The sequence below is a fragment of the Lobosporangium transversale genome (assembly GCF_002105155.1).
Source record: "Lobosporangium transversale strain NRRL 3116 chromosome Unknown BCR41scaffold_86, whole genome shotgun sequence".
Classification (NCBI taxonomy): domain Eukaryota; kingdom Fungi; phylum Mortierellomycota; class Mortierellomycetes; order Mortierellales; family Mortierellaceae; genus Lobosporangium; species Lobosporangium transversale.
Window position 1 is genome coordinate 32,414 of NW_019029064.1, and position 16,144 is coordinate 48,557.

The window sequence follows — 16,144 nt, forward strand, 5'->3', positions numbered from 1 at the left end:
ATCTTCACAAAACAGCCTTCAATGTACACGGTTAGGGAATGATTTATTGAAGACGTCTAGGTAGCAGGTGAGACGCGTTTGCTCCGAGCGAAAACCTCTCATAGGCATTGATCTCCAAATGGCACCTCCAAAACTGTATGAGCGACCTACTTGAAGACAATGTCACTACACATAACTATGACGTAGAAGACGGGAGCTTTATTAATTTGAAGTATGAGCGTTATAAACATATACGGTTCCTAGGAATGAAAAAAAAAAAAAAAAAAAATAGTTAGAGGCCAAATAACGCTGGATAGGCTGCCAAGTAAATAATGAATGTTATTTGGCAACTGGGCTGCCAAATAGATTAATCCTAGTTAAATGGGATTCACTATGGGTTGTTCTACCACGAAATCCACGTTCTCCAACTTTGACAATGTGAAACTCTCCATGCTCACCGAATAATCCAACGATGGACAGAAATCATGCTGAGTTGAACAATTTGGTCTAAAACTTTTTTTTTTTTTTTTTTTGGATATGCAGCAATTTAATGTACTTATTAAGTTAAACGAGCCTACTATGCTATGAAAAGCACATGTTACATATTCTACAATACGCGCACTCGTTGATAATAGATATTCATGTCTTTATTCCGCATAGGACGGTGTTAATCAATTCTCTTACTGACAAAAAATGGATATCCTCACGTACTCAACTTTTGGTTACCTATTTCTTACTAAAATAAGATAGTAAAGTTTCATGGGGATACGGTGTGTTGCTTCAAATATGGCTATAAGCACAGGCAATATACAGGGGTTGCAATCATAACTTACGGCGGTAATGAATATAGATAATGTAACACTGTACCTTATATCTGGATTAAAGTCGCTCACACTTTTCAGAACAAAGCGTTGTCTTTTGCATACCGTCAATAGTTGCGTTGAGAAGTACAGCAGACTAACAATTATAATGCAAGCTAGTCAGTCTTTACCCTCCTTCACTACCTTTCATCTTTCGATTCCTTTCATTTTGAGCAGGAAAGTATATTATATATATATACATATATGATCTGCAATTTAAACCAGCTGTAATATTATGACCTCGAACGGCTAAAAAAAACACACATACAAACCTGCATAGCTACAGCGGTTTCTAAATAAAAGTTATTGATTAGTGGATGGAAGGTGTCTGGAAGAAAAGACAGAGGGGATGTCGCATTCCCCCTTACGTGTATTTATGGCAGGATTTGGAGGAGCGTATTAACATCATCAGGGCGTTTCTATGCCATGGTTGTTTCAAAATGTGCGTTTGTGCTAAATATGTTAGACACGAAGCATGTATCATTTGTAGAAGATGTGGCGGCGGTGCTTGTTGTTTTTTAGTGTGTAATGTAGTTTATTGCCATAGTTTTAGACCATAATTTATTTTCTGTAGCATTTAGAATTGAGAGCCATCTTCTAACATTCATACACTTTTGACGCGCACAAAGTGAACAACATGCTCTGAATGATGGGTATGGAAGATTAGACTTCTATTACATGGGAAATATCCGTCGCATACAACTTTTATAAAGAGCCATGTAGATATCCTGCACAAAATGCAATTGATTAAAAAAGCTTTAATCAACTAGACTTCGCTCCAAAGAAAGCTGGGCTCAACAGCCTTAAACCCTTTCGGTCTGCTAATGTCTATTCATAAATATGCTCTTCACGAGGAAAAAAAATAGAAAATAGCAAATATCCTCCAATCTTTAACCAATCTACTCATTCTTCCTTCTCTTGCTTCTCTACTTCTTTCCTTCATCCTATTCCTTTTAATTAATATCAAAAAATAAAAATAAGAAGGATCGTTCCAATTCTATAAAGGGGGACCCATTAGTAGCTTTACTTACATTCATACCCATTAATCCTAATTTGCTTACAATGATGAGATCCACTCCTTGGGTTCGCTCTATGGCCTTTTTTGTCTTCTTAGTATGCTTTTTTGCATCTACTGTCAATGCAGACCCATTATCAGTTAATGCAACAATCCCAGATATTGATGGCAAATCTGACAGTAAGTATTTCCGTTATTCTTTTCTAATTTTTTTGCTACTACTTGCCTGACCAGAATTGATAGCCAAAACAGCCATTAAGATGAGAGTGTGGAAAAATGCCAAGAAACATAAAAAAAGTGCAGAAGCACAGCCTTTTAATCTTTCATTTCGTCTTTGCTTCCCTCATATAGATGGGTACCGCATCACAGTTAGTTCCACAATAGTCGGCATCGTCTTAATGGTGGCTGGCTTCCTGTTTGCATTCTTTGGAAACAAGTTCTTCAAACTCACATTGTCTCTTGCCGGATTCTATGTCTTTGGTATGCTCAAACCCAGCCAGAATCTGTTGTGTTAGAGAGGTAGTTGTCGCTCGAACTGGAGAAGCAAATGGTTTTAACACTTTTTTTTCTTTTTGTAAAAAAAAAAAGCCACGCTTGCTTGGATCGCATTAAAGAATTTAGAGCCCTCACAAGGTTACGGCCCCAATGCAGAGTGGGTCTACGTTGGTGTTTCTGCTGCTGTAGGGATGATCGGTGGTTGTATCTTCATGTTCTTCTGGCGCATAGGGTTTGCTGCAGTTGGCGGTGTGGCTGGGTTTTACTCTGCAATCTTTATCCTCTCCTGGGCATCCTCTGGCCTCATCTCGGATGGCACAGGTCGCACAGTTTTTATCGTCTGTTGCGTCATAGTCGGTGTCGCCTTAACTTTCTTCCTTGACAGGCATATCGTCATCTTGGGCACAGCTATTGTAGGATCCGGGTCATTCTTTGTAGGCTTGGATAATTTCATTCATACAGGTTTCCAAGAAGCGTTTACAGCCTTTTTATCTGGAAATCATTCTGCATTACTTGGTGGATATCAGGTGACTGGAAAGGTCTATGGAATGCTGGCAGGAACACTGGGTATGATGATTGTTGGCGCATGCTTCCAGTACCATAATCATAAAAACTCTTTTGTACCAAAGAGTCATCAACCACAGTCACATCGCACACAGCCTCCATACCAGCAGGTGTAGTGAAATAAAGATGCTTATGCAACGCGTTTGACAAGCTCTGGGGATAGTTTTAGTTCAAATACAACGTGATCACTTAAAGGTATATTTATGCACACAAGATTCAGTGAGTATTTACACGCCTGTTACTCATCCGTACTCACTGGATTCTGGTCCTCATAATACAAAATGACGTGCGTCGCATAGGTGCGTCTATCCCTTCCAGATGGACAGTGACCATTATACTTTGGTCCCTGAACACGAAGAGGAAAGAAAATCGCAGATTTAACTAGTCAAAAAAATGTACACCTTACTTTTACGCGTCGCGTCTCTTAGTCCGTTGGTGACTGGATAGAAATGCATTTTGGAAAGTGCATGAAGGATGAGAGATTCACATAACACAATTTTTGCTTGACATGCCATGCAGAGTCGCCATTAGTTTATTCTTGTGGCTGCCGAGGAGCTGGATTAACGATGTGTTTCCACTAAGTTTACATCGTCTTGCCTACGTTAGCTCCAAAGCTTCCTCTGGCTTGCCATCGCCATCGCCATCACCTTCCTCCCCTTCCACAGCAGTGTCACTGAAGCGTGTTGTGATCAAGGAATTGAAAGTGTCGGACGATGAATCTGGAATGCGTTTGGATCGATTTCTCAAATACCGCTTCGGAAGAAATGGTGATGATGGGTCTATCGAGGTGCCACATAGTCTGATTTACAAGTGGCTCCGGAAGAGACAGATCAGGCTATTGGAATATCAAGAGGGTTTTAATAATGTTTCCATCAAAACAAAAGCCATTACTTCTGTCAAGACAAGAACGGAGACAGGGCAAATATGGCTCATTAGAGCTGCTTTGAATGATTTTACTCCAAAGTCTGCTTCAGAACCAGCTGACATCGATCCTTCTCATTCAGCTGTCAATAAACAAACAAGACAGAGACCATTGGACGCTTTACCGCTTCGAGCCTGGATAGTATATATGGACGAACGAATCATTGTTTTAAATAAACCTGCAGGCATTGCTGTACAAGGAGGGACAGGGGTAGCAAGTTCTATTGACAGCTCCCTTTCAGGTAACTCTTGCGTTCAAATACTGCTCGTGTAAAATAGGATTGAGTAAAGACTCTAAATAGTTAGTCATCCATCCTGTCTTTCCTCTGAGTTAGTCCTTCAATATGACTTCTCTGAGAAGCCACGACTTGTTCACAGGCTAGACAAGACAACTTCAGGACTCTTAGTTCTAGCCAGAACACGAAGAGTGGCACAGGATCTGGCTAAACGCTTTCATGAAGGAAGCGCAAGGCTCGAAGCTGCTAGCGGTCAAGGCACCACGTGGAATATCCGGAAAAAGGTTTATATCAAACAGGTTTTATTTATTTATTATATTTTATCATTTTTTCTTGCTAAAGAGGGTATCGAGCCTTCAAATTTGTTTATCAATGTATGTGTAGTATTTGGCCATCATTGAGTCTCGCCAGCCGCTGACGTTATCAAGCCTAGAATCAATGGGTGCCTGGCGCGGCACAAACGGTCTGATGACCATGGGAGGTGACATGGTCCTAATCGAGCAGGGAAACAACCAAACTATTCATATGCGCTCAAGCATCGACGACCAAGGCGATATCAAACCAAGGATTACAGCCACTTGGCCGTCAAAAACTGACTTTCGGATATTAGATCAACGCTCCTGCGGGGTGAGGAACCTCATAACGACGCTATTTTGTTTAAAATTATTGTCTGCGATATTGTACCAACCAGGTATCATACTCAGCAATTAGGTTTTAACCATTGTATATAAAAAATATATCGTATAAATGATCAAAGGTGGAGCAGAATCTACACTGGGCTCTGCTTGAGCTATATCCACAGACAGGCCGTAAGCACCAGCTCCGCATCCATTGTGCAGAGCTGATGCGGGGTAAGGACTGCGTAGCGCTGGGCCTCATATCCCTAGTCTTGCAGCTGTCGGATAGTGTTCATTTATTCACTGCTTCATACCCTTTCCACAAATATTTAGCCCCCATACTCGGAGACCGCAAGTATACTTTGACCATAGGTCGGACAGAGAGTAAATCGCCATTACGAATTTACTTACATTTAGAGGAGATCACCCTCAAGGTAGATACTGCCTCAGATGAGTAGTTGCACTACAGAACCGAGTTTTCAAACCTCATTATTATTTATTACATTTCTGAAATAGAGTTGGTTCTGTGACGAACTTAGAGAGAAATCGAGTGGCTGCATTAATCACAAATACACAGTCCTTACAGACGGGTCTCTTGTCTTATATGCTGTTATGCCAAAGGACATGCAGAACAAGTTGAGCCAACTGGGACTAAAGTTATATTGATATATATTTAATGTGTTTCTTCAAATAAAAAGAAGGTTGTATAGTTGTCTGTAAACTATTGATACCATATCCTCCTATCTATGCCATTTTCCAATTAATATACCATCCTACAAAGAGATCTAACTTGAGGCCTGTGAGTGTCAACGAATTAACTCCCTGGTTTACCTCCCATGAGCAGCCCGTTACAGGGTCCTGACCTTGAATACCATTCAAACCTCCATTCAAACCATCGCCCAACGGTATCACTATGCCGTTGATGTTCAGTTCCAATAGCGTCGCAGCAGTGCCAGCAACCACCTTCTTGCCACGGATGTCTGTGGTAGTAATAGTCGATTTGGTCGTGGTTGCAAAGCGACCTTGGCCGCGGCTACGATGTTCAAATTGTTTGGAGCTAATGTTCTCTGTGATAGTGTCATCCATGCCATCACGTTCAGGAACCGCCAGCAAACGCCAGAATGCCATAATGTCACCTTTCTTAGTGTGCTTTTGTACTGTAAGGCCTTTTTCCTGGATCCTACTGCCTTCTCCTTGAGCATACATGTCAAGGCGCGAGCCGGTGCCATCTTCTACCTTTCTTTCTGCAGTGAAGCTCGCAAAGTTCAGTCCGAGGATAGTGACCTTTTCGACCTTATCTCCATGATTAATCTTGTCTTTAAAGTCCTGCATCTGTGTTGCAGTCATATTATTCAAATCTCCACCAGATATTGAAGGAGATTTTAAAATTACATGGCTGACCAGCTGTTCGCCGGCAGTCAGCTTAAAAGTCACTCTAGCTTCATATTGATTCTGGACTGACTCGCCATCATCCACATACATCTCCCCATGGGCGCCCCCTTTCTCATCCAGTGCTATAATCAATGATACTGGCTGTGAGCGGGTGGCTGCAACATTGAGCTGTGGGTTCTGAATAGGAACTATGCTACCGCCAAGAATGCTCATTGGTACAGGATCCTCTCCAGCTTTAGCTTTCAAGAAACGATACCGGTGCGGCCTTTCCTCCCCGGGTTTGGTTGAGTTACTAGGGTCTCGATCCATCACACATTCATGCGTTGTGAAATCAAACCATCGTTCATGGCCTGGGAAGTAAGCCTCGACTTGGATCTGTCCCTGCGACAAGACTGGCGAAACCATGATTGAATCGCCCAACAAAAACTGCTTATCTATATCGAGTGTCGCTGAATCTTGTGAAAACTTAAAGAACAGAGGCTGCCAAAGCGGTTGTCCCGTGCGGTGGGCTCGTTCGAACAAAGTATAGTAGTATGGAAGCAGAGAATAGCGAATTCGCAGTGCTTGTCTCGTAGCTGGGAGGACTGTATCAGGCCAAACAAACGGTTCTTGATCAGTTGCATGGATGTCATTGTGGTTACGGGAGAACGGAGCCAGAGCACCAAGTTGATGCCAACGGAGACAAAGCTCGTCTGTTACATTGCCAAGGAACCCGCATATATCAGAGCCCGTGAAAGGAATACCAAAAAGGCCAAAGGATAAAATACCAGGGATAGAGTAGTAGAGATGATCCCATTGGGACCAATTGTCGCCTAAGAAGGGCCAGCACGATATAAAAATAAACAGGAAAGTTCCCAACAGGTAAGTGAAGTTAGAGACACTAAAGTAGATTGAGAAAACTATATCATCTAGATAGTTACTTACCAGTCCAATGAGCGGCAAAAGCTCCTGAAAAGTCATGAGCGAAAGGGAGAAGAGGCAGAATAATGTTTTAGTACTTTGGAGTTGTACAAGCATCTTTCTACTCACGGTTTGTTAGTCCCTTCCCTACCAGTGCCTGCGAAAGATGCACGAGTTAAGATGAAAGGCCTCTTATTAGGCTTGATCTGCAGAAGTGCATGGTGCGTTGCAGCTGCTTCCATATGGCCATAAAGGTTATGTGTGTCCATCAATCGAAGCCCGTTCTTGTGCACCGCATTCCCTGCTATTGTTTTCTCGTCTAAAGGTGCTTGACATCCACCATTATTAATCAGGTACTTGAGGGCGAGAGGCAGACCTGCAGCGCCGTCTCGCTCTAGAGATTTAACGCCTCTCTCAATAGCTGTAGAGTTATCTTTGGTGCATGAGCCATTGCAAAAATTGCTAGGCTCGTTCATATCAATCCACGGATACACATTATCGCCTAAATCATGACGTATCTTTGCGAGCTGGTCCTGCCAATATCTCCAAGTCTCGTTGGTGTTGAAAAAGTCAGGAAAGTAGGTCTGCCCTGGCCATACACGCCCTTCGATTGGTCTCCCTGTCAGGGTCTTAATAAACACGTCATCACGCATACCGATATCGTAAGGTTCATAGCCAGGAGCGATGGGAATGCCAGGATCGATAATTAGGACCATACTTTGATTATTGGATTGCAAGTCTTGCGCAAGTGCACGGACTTTGGCCTTGGGGAACCTTGTCTCGTCGTAAGTAAAGTCTTTGAAGGAGTCCATATAGTCAATATCAATCCACACGCCGTCTAGAGGTAGATTCTCTTGCCTATAACGAGATACTACTTGATTAACATCCTCAATGTTGCCATAGCCGTATCGAGATTGGTGGAACCCCATAGCCCACGCGGGGGGCATATGAGGGCGTCCAATGACTTCTGTGTATTGGTTGATCACATCAATGGGCGTAGGCCCCATAAAGACTGTGAAGTCTAACACACCTCCAATGGCTTTATAAGTGAGCTTTTTGGGCGTGAGGATCACATCCATACCATTACTGTTCCTCAAGAAAACACCATGCGCATTACCATTGCGCATTTCAAGGTGAAATGGATGGCTTCCGTAGACGTTTTGGTTTACGGGCGTAGCAGCATCCCGGTTCCACATAGTCTGTCTCGTTCCGTTTGGGTCCCTTCTGAAGCTTGCGACAACCTCACCCAAGCCATAAATATTGGCATCCTCTGGAAGTGTAGTTGAGATTTCCAAGTAGTCGCTTTCAAAGATTAAATTATCCATATTTGCAACAGAGGAGTCAAAGATCACTTCACCATCATGGCTACGAATGATGGAAAATGTGAAAGGAGACTTATTGTACTTGAAAGTATACCCACGCTTGCCTACATGGCGGATGGTTGAATCTGTAGTGGGAAGTGCTTCCTTTGGGATCTCATAACGATTCGAGTTTTTGTCGACAATTTTGATACGAATACGAGACTCGGTTTCGAAATCAATAATGGCTGTTAGTAGGGTTACATCTTCTCCAAAGCGTACACAGGCACCAAGAAGCTCTAGATCAAACGTGATTCCGTGAGCAGACTCTTGGACATTCTTAACACCATATCCTTTGCAGGCATGTTGCTTCAAGAAGCAAAACGGTGCGTTCAAATTGTTGGCAGTCGAGTCCCAGCAGCATCCACGATAATAGCTACAAATCACTCATTTGTAAGTAATATACGGTATTCATCAGTGTTCATTCGAGAGGATAAAGAGATATACTATACTCTTATCAGCTTTTTTTTTTCTGTTTACCATTCCTGAGCATTAATGCCCATGTAGCCACAGTCGCGCCGAGCAGCAATCTCTGTTGTACTAACATAGTCTACATCCTTGAAAAAAGCATGTCATAAAAATAAAACATCAGACTCGTTTTCATAGTATTTATACATTATATGGACTAGAATCTCTCAGAAAGATACTGAGTACTGGACACTAGAGGTGAAGCAGAGTCATGAAGCTACCTTCTTCTTAAAGCACCAGGGTACGGGCGCTTTGGAAGGAGACCAACAGCACTGGCGCTGGATGCAGCCATCCTTGGTGATGCCTACAAATCCACATTCTTGTCGACCTAGTAGCCCTGAGCAGACGTCTGCATCTCCAGTAGCATTTCCGGATGGAGCTTCTTTAATCACAATCTGAGAAAATACGGACGAGGCTCTGGAATGGGAATTGGAAGTCGAAGCTAAAGCTGTAGCAACGAGAAGCACGAGAACTGAGGAAGTATTTCTGCGACTCAGCATAGCTTTTTTTTCTTTTCTTTTGACTATCCTTTGTTAATATGGCACAAAAAAGGATGAACACCAATTGGAGTAATGAAGACGATGAAATCGTTGAAAGCAAACGGGTGAGAAGCAATGAGGAGGCAGAGGAAGAGGAGAAGGAGAAGGAGAAGGAGATATTGCCTTTTTTTATGATTAAAAACAAGTTTGCTGCTTTTATGTTGGTTGAACTTTGTCTCCATTCAGTGACTCGTACTGATGTACTTTGCATACGTACTGAAGTTTTTTTTCAGTAAATTTTTACTTATTATTTACTGATTTTTTACTTATTATTTACTTAAACAAAAGTAAAACAAAAGTAAATTTTGAGTAAAACAAAAGTAAATTTTGAGTAAAACAAAAGTAAGTACTTACTGAAATTTACCGAAAATATACTTTTTACTTACTTTTGTTTTACTGATATTTACTTGAAATATACTTTTGTTTTACTGAAATTTACTGAAAATTTACTTTTGTTTTACTCAAAATTTACTTTTGTTTTACTTTTGTTTAAGTAAATAATAAGTAAAAAATCAGTAAATAATAAGTAAAAATTTACTGAAAAAAAACTTCAGTACGTATGCAAAGTACATCAGTACGAGTCACTGTCTCCATTCAATGACAAAGCCAACATCAACATTTTCATGCCATGACAATGCTTCATTGTCTTGTTCCTAGTTGGTACAGCTTGAAGTGAAATTGCACACAAGCTCAAGGCCTACGACACAAAAATTGTCGCGACAGATACGGTAACGCACACTTTCTTCGCCCAAATTCGACTTCAATTCTTTTTCTGTTTGGATGGAGCGAACTTGATTTTGGATAGACCCATTAAGCAATTACAATTAACCTTGATTAGCACGGAATAATAAGATAGGCGTATTTTATCTGGCTCTATCATCCTGACGAAGGAGAAGTGGGGACGTGGATTACTAGGAAATTCACTATGCCCTGTGTTACGAAACAACAAAAAGGTGGGTTCGGTTGAGTTCCAGCCTCAGCATTCAATAACTTGCCATGCTTTGTGGTTTGTTAAGCATACTGCATGCTAACGAGATGTCTCCACAACAATATAGCCTTAAGAAAGATAATGCGTTTTATTTTTTTAATGCAGAAGTTTAGTTCTACTATTTGCTGAAATCTCTATTCGTCTTCAATACCACTGCTCCTTGAGAATCTTATTTCGCATCTATATGAATCGTATTAAGTAATGACACTCAGAATCAGTATCTTCCAGTGCTTTCTCCTTTGGTGTGTGATCACTGAGTACTTGAGCAGCTGTGTTGTTGACAGGAGCATTATAACAAAAAGGGAAAAAAGACATCTTACCATTGGAGCAGTGACAAATAATACACCCGCCAAAACCACGATAGTGAGCATTAGCTGCGATTTTGAAAAGTCTTCATTCAAAATATCAAAGGTCTTTGAAGGCGCATGACGAGTCACAAATACATCCTGTCCATAGGCCACTACGATTGTGGTCGATTCAAGAAGTGTAGGTGACGTCGCAATCTTCTTAATGCCTGCTATTTCGAGATCATAAGACAGGAAAAGCCGAGGATCATCCGGTAAAGCGGAGTAAGGGATCAGCATTTCCTCCTTCTCCGCGGCCGTAAGTGCAGATGTTGGGCGACGAGGATCAAGGAACCGTTTGTTAAGAGCCATAACTGATTGCCTTGAAAGTCCAAAGAGAATATCCTTTGCCGAGATCCCAGCCTTGGTGGATGTAACGCCAATAGCAGTGGCAGAATGTGGGAACGGGAATGACTGGGCGATGACATGGGGGCGTTCTGAAGCGAATGAGGAAAAGATATCACTAGTAACAAAGCATAGCGAAGAAAAAAATAAAAATAAAAGAGCTCAATTGAGTGGGAATGCCATATCATGAATCAATTGATGATTCAGGATACCTAAACTCACCTTTTTGTGCGCTGATTGCGGAACTGACTCTCGTAAAGCTCCAATGCTACGGCCTGGTAGCCTTTAGCAGATGTCGAAGTCTCTCCCTCAGACCAAAAAGTATATACGACATTATTCTCGTACTGTGTTGCGAGGATGGGCTGATTCAACCCTACATTGTCGTGAGTAACCTGGTATAGAATGCTGCCCTTAGCAATGTCAACGAGATACACTGTAAGGTATGGTGCCGTTCCATGTTTTGGTTTCTTGTTGACGGTGATCACTGTTGCGTAGTTGGGATTTTGATACTTGTAGAGTACTCCGCGGTCCCCAAGGACCCGTCCCAATGACGCCATGACTTCGTACGAAGGTCTCTCTGCAAGGACTGCAATCTCCTCTCCAGCCGGGAAGGGGATGCTCCAAATGGGTTCCACATCCATACGATCCATATCCGAAGAAACTATAGCCTTGTACCCTTTAAGAACTTTATCACCAATATTATTGTTCAACATAAAATAAAAATCGTCCGAAAGAGCCTTGAAGGCCTCCTGAGCAGCTTCAATACCAGGATATGTTGTGATGTGCATACGTTCATCGACAAGAGCCAATACTTGTGTTTTCTGCTCAGGATCCTCAATGGGTAATTTAAGAGCACTCAAGTAGCCAGCCGGAATCCAAGCAGCCGCTGGGAAGTGGAAGTTGTCCGACTCAAAGTCCTTTCCTGTCAAGGCGTTAAGACGATATGTGCGCATGACCTTGTTACCCTTTTTTTTTGGGAGGGGGGGGGGGGGGGGGAAGTAGAAAAAGAGAGAAGAGCAGTTAACCATCTGTCTCTAACAGCGGATGTTCTATTAGCTCAAAACCCAATACACTACTTACGCCACCGTCTGAAGTGTCGGCGATAATAGCGATGACAGGAGGAAGTCGAACATTGGCGTGGCGGATAAGGATGATATTCTTGATATCATGGCCCCAAGGAAAGTATCGGCTCCAAACGATTTGGCCTTTATTTCCAGAGTCGACAGCAACAACCTTACCCTTCTCAGTACTGAATACTAAGATTTTACGGAGGCCGAATTGGTCGCGATATAAAGGTGGAATGGTTTTGTTGAGGGAATTGATTTGAACTTCAGAATACGGTGCTGCGATGGGTGATTTAGTAAACAAGGACGAAGGATTGGCATAGGAAATGATGAAAGCTGGCAAATCTTTGAGTTGAATAATATGATTACGCAGTCGCTCAACATAGCGCTCAACAATAGTCAGGTTCTTTGCTGCTTTGGTATGACCAGCTTCATCGACATCCTGTGTCCAAAGTTTGCGCTCAGGTAAGTCCACGAACTCGACATCCTTAACGCTCGCGAGTGCTTCTTCACGCTGCCAGCGCTCTGATTCAACATCTGAGTATGCATGGAAGGATCCATCCAGAGTTGAAAAATAGAACCGATGCTGAGTTCCTTGACCCTTGGAATAGAGCTCCAGGGCGACGAAGGAAAAGTGAGAGTATGTGTCAAAAGGAAGTGGTAAGATCTGGTGAAGAATGATTTTGTTTTCAGAGACATCATACAACTCAAAGGCTCCATGTTCTTCGTCTTCGCGGAATGCCCTCAATATTACAACCTCACTAGTTCCAGGCTTAGTTGCCGCTGTGTACGATGAAAAGCCAGTACGTACACCAAAGTCCGATATCATTTCTATTTCTCCAGAGTCTCCATCAATGTCAAAAAGCACGCTACCCTTAGCATCATGATATTCACCAACGGTTCCACCGATTATGAATTTGGTATTGCCTTCGGCTAATCCTAAGTTAACCGTTTCTAGCTTGCCCACCAGCTCTTCAAAACTAGAGACTTCAGATAGGATAGTCTACACCGATAGAAGACTTAGTAGGGTTAATGTGTGATCATGTCTGTCAAATAAGAAAGCATTGAAGCAAATTGAGGTATACTAGTTTGCCCTAGGCAAAGTAGGTTTAAAAGAAGGAAGAAAAGCTCACCTTCACACTTAACTGTGTGACTCTGTTGGTTCCGAGGGTCAAGACTTTTAAAAAGTCCTGCTCTAACCAAGCCACGTACCCATTCTTCACAACCGAACCACCACCAAGAGTCAAGATGTCCTCAAAGCTATCGATGTTGGATTTGATGTTGAAGGTCTTGATAAGACTTCCAGTTGCCGAGTCAAGAGCTACAGCTTCAAGTGTGAATGCAGCAACGTTGCGCTGGAGCCCTAACACATAGGTGATATCGCCATGATCGTCAAAACCTTTGGCTTCTAATACTGAAAAAAATGTTGTTGCAGATCCCTCTTCAGCCTTCCAGTGCCAGAGCTCTGTGCCAGCCTTGGCGCTCACTTTACGGACGTGTGTGCCTTGATTCAAAATAACCAAATTAGAGTCTTCGGAAGTGACAGTGACAGCTTGACCAAAGGCGAGTCCTGGGACAATGCCTTCACCTGCTGGAGAAAAATCCCAGATGACTTGTCCGGACTTTCCATCAAGAAGGCGGGCGTGAAATTCTTTAGTTCCTGTAAGTGCAAGGACATCTAGTGTCCAATAGATCAAAAAACAGCCAAGTATTGGGTTAAATAATGACAATAATAATAATAAAAAGGTCATTTAACGACTCCACTTGTTGGGCGCTATTAAATGGAGGAGTACTTACGTCCAGATATAGAACGTATTTCGTGCACGGGCTCATCATCGCGAAGCACTTGACGCCAGACTAGAATAGCGAGAGTTAACCGAATAATTCAATAAAATGGATATTAATATTTCGAAAATATAATAAAATGTCATAAACTAATGTCGTTGAAGGTCTGTACCTAGTTCGCCTGTTTTTGCCTTGATAGCTGCGACGACATTCTTTTCAGTAGCAGCAAAGAAGGTGTTTGATCCTCTGGTAGTTCGAGGGATTGCTGAAAGGTGTGGAGTACCGATCCATCTATGGTGCCTATAGTCGTTCAGAAAATTAAGTGTGAAAAGTTATGATCAGATTTCTCACAGGTCGGCATCAATATACGAAAGGGTATTTTTTACGCCTCTCTGCCCCTCCCACTGAGCTTCCGATTCATACCAATCAATGACACCAGCTTGAGTCTCGTCAAGAGCGAAGATAGGGGTGATCACTAAAGCAAGCACAAAGACCCAGAGGATCAGCCCCCAACTGACGACGTGTCGCCCCCTGTAAGATGATGGAGTCATTCCGGCTTATGTGAACGAGTCCCTGCGCCAGATGCGATAGAATAAATACAATGGTCTGTAATAATTTCTTTAGTGATCCAAGCGTCTCGTCCGGATGATGTTCAGAGATCTTGTATATTGTTTTTAATCCTCGAGCAAAACGATGATGAATGGAAGGCATCTTCTCCATCCACACTACAGTGCATTTGTCACGTGACGCCAGTGTGGGGAGAAAAAAAAAAAAAAAGAGTCCAAAGCGTATCTCTCTTAATTCTATGAATTTCTATCCTGCCTTCTATCTCGCGTCTAAAGGATATGCTTTGTAGCTGCTTCACTTATTATCCTTTATAGGAGAGCGAGCCCATAGCGTAGTGCTGCCCTTCCGAGAGTGAGCCATATCTTTGCAATGGGACTTTATGGTGGATCCAGTTGCATTGCCTTGAAGTGTGAGCTCCTCCTGGATGAATAAGGGTTAAGGCTACAAAGAATACTGATCTGTAGGAGAAAGTAGTTCAAAGCTGGCATGAGCTATATCTACAATATTATTTGGTACATGTATTCTGTATTGATTCATCTTTCTCGTCTCAAAGACTTTATACCCAGACTCGAATCTATTCCCAGACATTAGTCAAGTGTTTGAAACACCTTGATTGTTTACGAGATAAACTGCTTTCAGGTGCCTGGAACACTTCTTGTATACGTCCGTTACAAAGGAATTGGTTGTGTCATATGCCTCAGGATGAATCCTCTTACATACTCTCTCTCCTGAGCAACTTTTAATGTGGCTCTGTCTTAAGCTTCTTATACTCAGAGATTTAACTTGAATACTTTTTCACATCTGTCAAGGAGGCCATGGTCAAACTTCAAGCTCATGAATCGCGACCTGAGGTTCTTGGCAACGTAGCATCCTTTGCCATTATCTGAATCATTTCATTAGGTTTGCCTGAAGATTTTGGAAGTGGCTGTTTTATGGTGATCCATGCAAATCACGTTGACAAGGAGCGACTTTTATTAGACTTGTTCTGTGTTACAGGGTCTCTTTTTTTATTCTTAGTAACTGAGGCTGAGGGTATTAAAACACGCATGCATACTGAGCAAATTGGCAGAGATGCAATACATTAAGCAAAATAAAAGTGTGCTCGTGTTAATGGCATTCGTTAATCGTCGTCCAATAATTCGACAGGAGCCATGTGGAAATATCATCTCCCAATGATAAAGGCATTCTGTCATCAAAAGAAGCTAAAGCAGGAGGCGATGAGTTAAAGGACAGGAAAAGGCATACAGAGTCAAGGTTAAAATTTAGTTGCGTTTCATAACCAGGGTATAATTGAAGCCAAGGGGACAGGAGACGCAGGGAGTAAGTTTAAAAGGAGTAGCCGAGATGACGATAGTTACAAAGGCTCACACCCACAATGTTTGTAGAAAGAACAAAGTAATTTGTTCACAACGGGTAGGGTCAAGAAGTTGTCCATCTAAAAAAATTTCCCAACAAACAAAAACTCACTTAATTGACACGTCTTTGTTAAAAAATATAGGTTGAAGAATGGTATTCCTCTTACCTGTTTATTTATTTATTATTTTAAGAGAAGGAAGAAAGGCAGAGAGACAAGTATGAGTGTATACAAAAAAAAAAAAAAAAGATGTAGTCTACTGCGATGCAATGCGTAAAAAAAGAATAACAGTTGTGGCCTTGTGCACTGTTCTTTTCCTCAAATTGCGCGCGTTTTTCTTTGCATTTTATTGA

The 16,144-nt window shown here is 42.0% G+C and overlaps 4 protein-coding genes across 4 annotated transcripts; 2 read left to right on the top strand and 2 right to left on the bottom strand.

Moving 5' to 3' along the window:
* Nucleotides 1–2,207: 2,207 nt before the first annotated feature.
* BCR41DRAFT_285490 (hypothetical protein) lies at nucleotides 2,208–2,849 on the top strand (the record flags this gene model as incomplete). Its single annotated transcript, XM_022020273.1, has 2 exons — nucleotides 2,208–2,334; nucleotides 2,443–2,849. Coding segments are annotated over 2 exons (534 nt in total), but the record flags the coding sequence as incomplete, so codon positions are not given.
* Nucleotides 2,850–3,421: 572 nt separating this feature from the next.
* Nucleotides 3,422–5,145, top strand: BCR41DRAFT_402369 (pseudouridine synthase; the record flags this gene model as incomplete). Its single annotated transcript, XM_022029303.1, has 5 exons — nucleotides 3,422–4,076; nucleotides 4,170–4,354; nucleotides 4,455–4,697; nucleotides 4,828–4,921; nucleotides 5,021–5,145. 5 exons carry the CDS (start codon nucleotides 3,422–3,424, stop codon nucleotides 5,143–5,145), a joined length of 1,302 nt encoding a protein of 433 aa, XP_021875311.1.
* Nucleotides 5,146–5,340: 195 nt separating this feature from the next.
* BCR41DRAFT_365269 (alpha-glucosidase) lies at nucleotides 5,341–9,461 on the bottom strand. Its single transcript, XM_022026136.1, has 5 exons — nucleotides 9,027–9,461; nucleotides 8,818–8,894; nucleotides 7,131–8,713; nucleotides 7,004–7,027; nucleotides 5,341–6,891 (listed from the first exon to the last, which is right to left on the bottom strand). Exons 1-5 carry the CDS (start codon nucleotides 9,303–9,305, stop codon nucleotides 5,432–5,434), a joined length of 3,423 nt encoding a protein of 1,140 aa, XP_021875312.1. The 5' UTR covers nucleotides 9,306–9,461; the 3' UTR covers nucleotides 5,341–5,431.
* A 938-nt stretch (nucleotides 9,462–10,399) lies between these two features.
* BCR41DRAFT_343479 (hypothetical protein) lies at nucleotides 10,400–14,554 on the bottom strand. The gene is made up of 8 exons (XM_022022333.1): nucleotides 14,294–14,554; nucleotides 14,043–14,170; nucleotides 13,883–13,942; nucleotides 13,219–13,763; nucleotides 12,102–13,088; nucleotides 11,244–11,986; nucleotides 10,653–11,139; nucleotides 10,400–10,512 (listed from the first exon to the last, which is right to left on the bottom strand). Exons 1-8 carry the CDS (start codon nucleotides 14,419–14,421, stop codon nucleotides 10,477–10,479), a joined length of 3,114 nt encoding a protein of 1,037 aa, XP_021875313.1. The 5' UTR covers nucleotides 14,422–14,554; the 3' UTR covers nucleotides 10,400–10,476.
* Between the last annotated feature and the right edge of the window lie 1,590 nt (nucleotides 14,555–16,144).

Bases quoted from the DNA above. Each gene is read 5' to 3' on its own strand.
- BCR41DRAFT_343479 (XM_022022333.1), bottom strand. From the start codon at position 14,421: ATGACTCCATCATCTTACAGGGGGCGACACGTCGTCAGTTGGGGGCTG. The intron at 13,764-13,882 runs GTAAGTACTCCT...ATTGGACACTAG, and splicing joins AATACGTTCTATATCTGGAC to ATGTCCTTGCACTTACAGGA. The intron at 13,089-13,218 runs GTGAGCTTTTCT...CTATCGGTGTAG, and splicing joins TCACACAGTTAAGTGTGAAG to ACTATCCTATCTGAAGTCTC.
- BCR41DRAFT_365269 (XM_022026136.1), bottom strand. From the start codon at position 9,305: ATGCTGAGTCGCAGAAATACTTCCTCAGTTCTCGTGCTTCTCGTTGCT. The intron at 8,714-8,817 runs GTAAACAGAAAA...AGTGATTTGTAG, and splicing joins GGCATTAATGCTCAGGAATG to CTATTATCGTGGATGCTGCT. The intron at 6,892-7,003 runs GTAAGTAACTAT...GGCCCTTCTTAG, and splicing joins TTTTGCCGCTCATTGGACTG to GCGACAATTGGTCCCAATGG.